We start from the raw sequence: 5,000 nt of genomic DNA on the forward strand, positions 1-5,000 counted from the left end.
ATAAGAATTTTTTAAATATACAGAGGGGGAACCCACGCTCGCCTTCTTGTTTTCATACAATTTCCAAAAACGAAATTTCCACATTAACATACAAAGCATGCAGTGTCCCGTTCTCTGCACCCAGAGAATCGGGATAACCGCATGGGATAACGTATAAACTCCCTAGATCGTGTTTTATTTAGTAAGAAGGCCGAGCGGGGGAAGATCCTTGTGATATTCTCGACACAAAACAGCTGGTCATCTCAGCCGCACAATCAGCACCGATTGCACTCACACGCCGTCCCCGCAACGCCCTCTCGTTCCACACGTGCCCTTGCCGAGGTTTTCGTCTGTACATAGCGTGGTACTTAGGAGCCGATCGTGCGTTCCCGCTAGTTATTTAAGATTTGGTCTTCATGTTTAGAGTTAAGGAAAGGACTATACCTAACCAGCACCAGCTTGAGGATTTTTTGCTATAGAAGTACTTTATGGAATAATTTGAAAAAACAGACATGATAAACAGACTTTTTACATTGTTTACACGAAACAAATGAGAAATATTGCGATAGATTTATTGCTTTTGGTAATTAATGGTTATCGTGCACGAAACAAAGCCTCTGACAAAATTGCCCCCAAAACAAGAGCCATAAAATAACACGTTTCATAACCACTAAAAATCCACCTTTTTTTTTTACTTTCTACAAGGCATAAGACGTAAGATGTGTTTAAGTTATTAATGAATTCCCACTGTCAGCTTTTTTTTTTAGAAAGCTCCAAGTCATCATATAAATCATTCAGTCATTAAGCCTTTAAGCAATTAATCATAACCCAGTAATGTTTCTTTATCACAATGATCAGAGTCCTCGCTGGTGGTTCGTTCAATATGATGTTTTCAGGTTTTGCAATATTTCATCTATGTTCGCCTTTCCAAATAGGATAAATCTCTCTCATGTAGTAAAGCAGATACCCTTCTTGCCACACATCTTTGACCCTTGCCGGTAGATTCCCCACCTGAAGAAAAAACAGAGATACTTATGCTCTTGATACCGATTTCAAACACCACTTTCACATTGTGCAGAACGTACAATATCCCATTTTGAATATGGAAGTCCATTTCGCATTGGAGATAATTTGTCAAGTCATGCTCCTGATCAAAGCAGTAAATTCAAATTGTGGTTCAATCTATTCCATCTTTGTTCATGGCTGTTGCAGAATGTAATGACAGGCCTTAATATTAAAGATTGTCCATAATCAGTTCAATGGAAACATCATAATTCTTGTTCATTCCCATGTTGAACTCGCTGTGTCGATTCTGTTGCCTTAGTGTCTTCATAAGGAAACGCCCAAATGGCTTTGTGGATTTGGCTTTTCTAAAAAGCTGGCTTCGAATGATGCTTATTTTTTCTCTTCAATTGATATATATAAAAGGGTAAATTATCATTTCACTTGAACTTCCTCTCAACAGCAATAGAAACCATGACTCAAGCTATAATTTCTGGCCAAATTAGTTTACCTCTCACATATCCTTGAAGAAGACCATACAGACCTCCAGCGCTTCCCCGAAGGACCCCTTCCTTGAGCATCCCCGTACCTAGTCTCATCCCAAGAGCATAAAGCTTTCTCACACCAACGTAGCGTTTGGCAGTAACTTCCTCCCGGTGCTAAGGCCCAGATACCACACAGCCAACTCAACATGGCCTGGGTATCGGCCCGACACCCACTGGAATAACCAAACCAAACCCTTCTCTCCCTTTCTCTAAGCTTTCCTTGCCAATCAGCTTTTCCTCCTCGCTTTCATCCACCCTTATTCACTCTCCACAGCCTTCGAAAAGCGTCAAACTCCCCTCTTCCATCGCTATAAGCTCCCCACGTAGCAAGGACACCAGCATCAAACCCTACCCCTTTCACCCTCAAAAAAAAAAAACTCACTAAGTTCCCCCTTAGTAAGCTCCCTAGCAAAATCTGCCCATCACTAAGCTCCCCCATAAGTAATCTCCCTTCTCCATCAGATCTTAACAAGAGATTCCGTGACAGTGGCTGTTGACGGTGTTATTTACTTCCGTGTAAAAGATACCGTGAACGCAGTTACACAAATCCAAAACTACAGGTAAACAAATGAGTTACACATTTTCAAAAAACCTTCAGGTAAAACAGTATATATTCCAATAGCAATTGTGACATGGCAGATGATTATAAGTCTTAGTTCCCTATTCCCTAGGGCTTATATTCGTTTAAGACTGTCACGCTTGGACTTAACTATCGACTGCATCAAGAAGCACAAATGTTGTACGCACGTTCAGTTATATCTATTCAGAGTGTCTTTGGATAATGTGCATTTATTATACATAGATTATTATTATAACTTGGTGATGATATTTTTTTACTAATAGCCGAGCTAGTAATAGTAGAATAGCTTTTTTTGATATCGCAAATTTAGAAGAAAATGGAGATTTTGAGTAATTCAGTGTACATCTACACTCATGACCATAAACAAATAAAACGGATATATACATACCCAACGATATACAGAGGAGAATAAATACACGCAGATCAACCTGTCAAAAGACAGGGAAAGGGTAGGGATATATGGATGTCACTGTGACACGCGTATGCCACCTCTCTAATCTGGAATCAATCATGATAGATGGAGATACATGAAGAACCAACCATCTCCAAATGTACTTCCCCCCCCCAAAAAAAAAAAAATAGTTGAAACCGAGGTCCGCGCATTCAAAATTTCTTGGCATGCGATGTTCTAGGTGACATGTACGCACAGACACCAAGACAAACACGCACACACGGAAGGAAGACAGGCCACACACGACGCTTCACTCCACACGCATAACCTGCACCACATGCAAACACACCTCACGCCTTCACGGGAGTGTCGTCCCCTCAAGCACAAACTCGCTTGAAGGGCAACACTCAAGCACTACAGACAAACTGCTCTGCACCAACATTTAACAAACGGCAGATAACGCCCACATACACATACTCCTGAGCTTGCAAGTAAAATTGCACCTTGCTGACACACCTTGCACTTGCAACACAAACATATTGCACAACAACTAGACCAACAAGCACGGGACAACAAGAGAATAACGCAAACATGCAAAGCACACATGCACGAACTTTGCACGCATAGACACATCTGCACGTATATATGAACTATATATATGGAATCCTGCATGAGATTCTGCATGGGAAAAATGAGAGAAAAAAGAACATGAATGTATGCAAACCCGCACGAGAAACTCACCCGAACCACGCACACTTACACATACATATGCACACACGTACACATACGTGCACATAACACTCACGAGCATGTACGCCATTAATAAAGACGAAATACAATCAATGACCAACACCAAAACATCAAAAGATATATAAATACGCCCCCTCCCCAAAAAAATACGTGTACACACACACACACACACACACACACACACACACACACACACACACACACACACACACACACACACACACACACACACACACACACACACACACACACACACACGAGATCAGTAAAGCGTGTCGAGCAAGTGTGACCCTTCGGTGCAGCGGTCGTAAGGATCAATCGGGTGAGAAACGTATTCGAGAATCAGTCACTCTCGACCGCTGCCGGATGAAAAATTAAAAAAAAAAAGAAAATCGTAATTACTTTTCTCTTTAAGTTTCGCTCGTTTCGGTGACTGATTTTTCTCCTTTCTTTTCATTTCCTTCATTTATTTATTCAAATCTTTAATTTTTACAATACCCATAGGTACGTGTCACTTGTCAATCAACAGATTAAGATGCGGTAATGCAATCCATATAAAATAGTAAAATAAACTTATATAACAAACCAAAACAAAAAACACTAATCAATAAAGAAAAATCCCCAATCACATCAACCATAATATTTTCTAAAACAAACACAAATACCAACTTCACATCAAAAATAACATTCCTTAAATAAAACCTTTTACCTTCCTTATCCGTCTCTTTGCTGTATTGCTGAATATTTCCATTTTTTTTCTCTCTCCTCCTTCTTTTGCAATCTCATTTTCATCATCTTTCCTCTTTTCCTCGTTTCTAATTACAAATTTCTAGAATCATAGTCGAAAGTGATCACTTCATTAGTGAGAACACTGCCAGGATGCCATTAATATCTGTGACTGTGGCAGTGACTGAATGCAGTTTGTGAAATAGGTGTTGTAATAATGTTAATATTACGGATATAATGATGATGTTAAATACCATTTGCTAATATAATCATTTTCAGATGACCTACTCATTTCATATTAGCATGTTATTAACCTCCTATAAAATCAACAATTGACAACATAATCATCTCCACTATCATTATGCATTATCATCATTATATTTCTCATTGTTGGTATTATTCTTTATCAATTATAATTAGTTACCATCATTATCATTATCACTGATATCATAATTAGCAATAGCAGTAATGCCCACCTCTTAGCCTTATTATCACCATCACTATTGCATTATCATTATCATAATTATTGTTACCACTAATATTATTATTATTATTATTATCAGTGTTGGTGTTGATATTATTAATATTGTTGTTATTACTATTTTTTTATCATTATCAATATCATCAACAGATATAATGATAATAATGTGAGTAATAATAACAATGATAATGATAATAATAACAATAATAATGATAATAATAATAATAACAATAATGATAATAATAGTAATGATGATAATAATAAAGAAAATAATAATGATGATGATGATAATAATAATAACAATGATAATGATAATAATAATAATGATAATAATAATAATAATAATAATAATAATAATATATTATTATCATTATTACTATTATTATTATTATTATTATTATTATTATTATTATTATTATTATTATTATTATTATTGTTATTATTAACAATTATAATAACAATAATTAAAAGACAATATTTATATACTTATATTATGAAGATGATGATAATAATAACAATAATAATGATAATAATAATAATAATAAT

General features: G+C 36.3%; 1 protein-coding gene across 5 annotated transcripts in view; it reads left to right on the plus strand.

Annotated features, from left to right (window-relative positions):
• LOC119594729 (band 7 protein AGAP004871-like) overlaps positions 1-5,000 on the plus strand; it is a 111,688-nt gene that overhangs the window by 70,617 nt on the left and 36,071 nt on the right. For 2 of the 5 annotated variants that reach the window (XM_037943848.1, XM_037943825.1), the window contains exon 4: positions 1,989-2,086. The exons of the other annotated variants lie outside the window; for them this stretch is intronic. In XM_037943848.1, the coding sequence (XP_037799776.1) occupies positions 1,989-2,086 (98 nt within the window). The remainder of the gene's footprint in view (positions 1-1,988; positions 2,087-5,000) is intronic. 5 annotated transcript variants of the gene reach the window in all.

The sequence above is a fragment of the Penaeus monodon genome, chromosome 3 (genome assembly GCF_015228065.2).
Source record: "Penaeus monodon isolate SGIC_2016 chromosome 3, NSTDA_Pmon_1, whole genome shotgun sequence".
NCBI lineage: Eukaryota > Metazoa > Arthropoda > Malacostraca > Decapoda > Penaeidae > Penaeus > Penaeus monodon.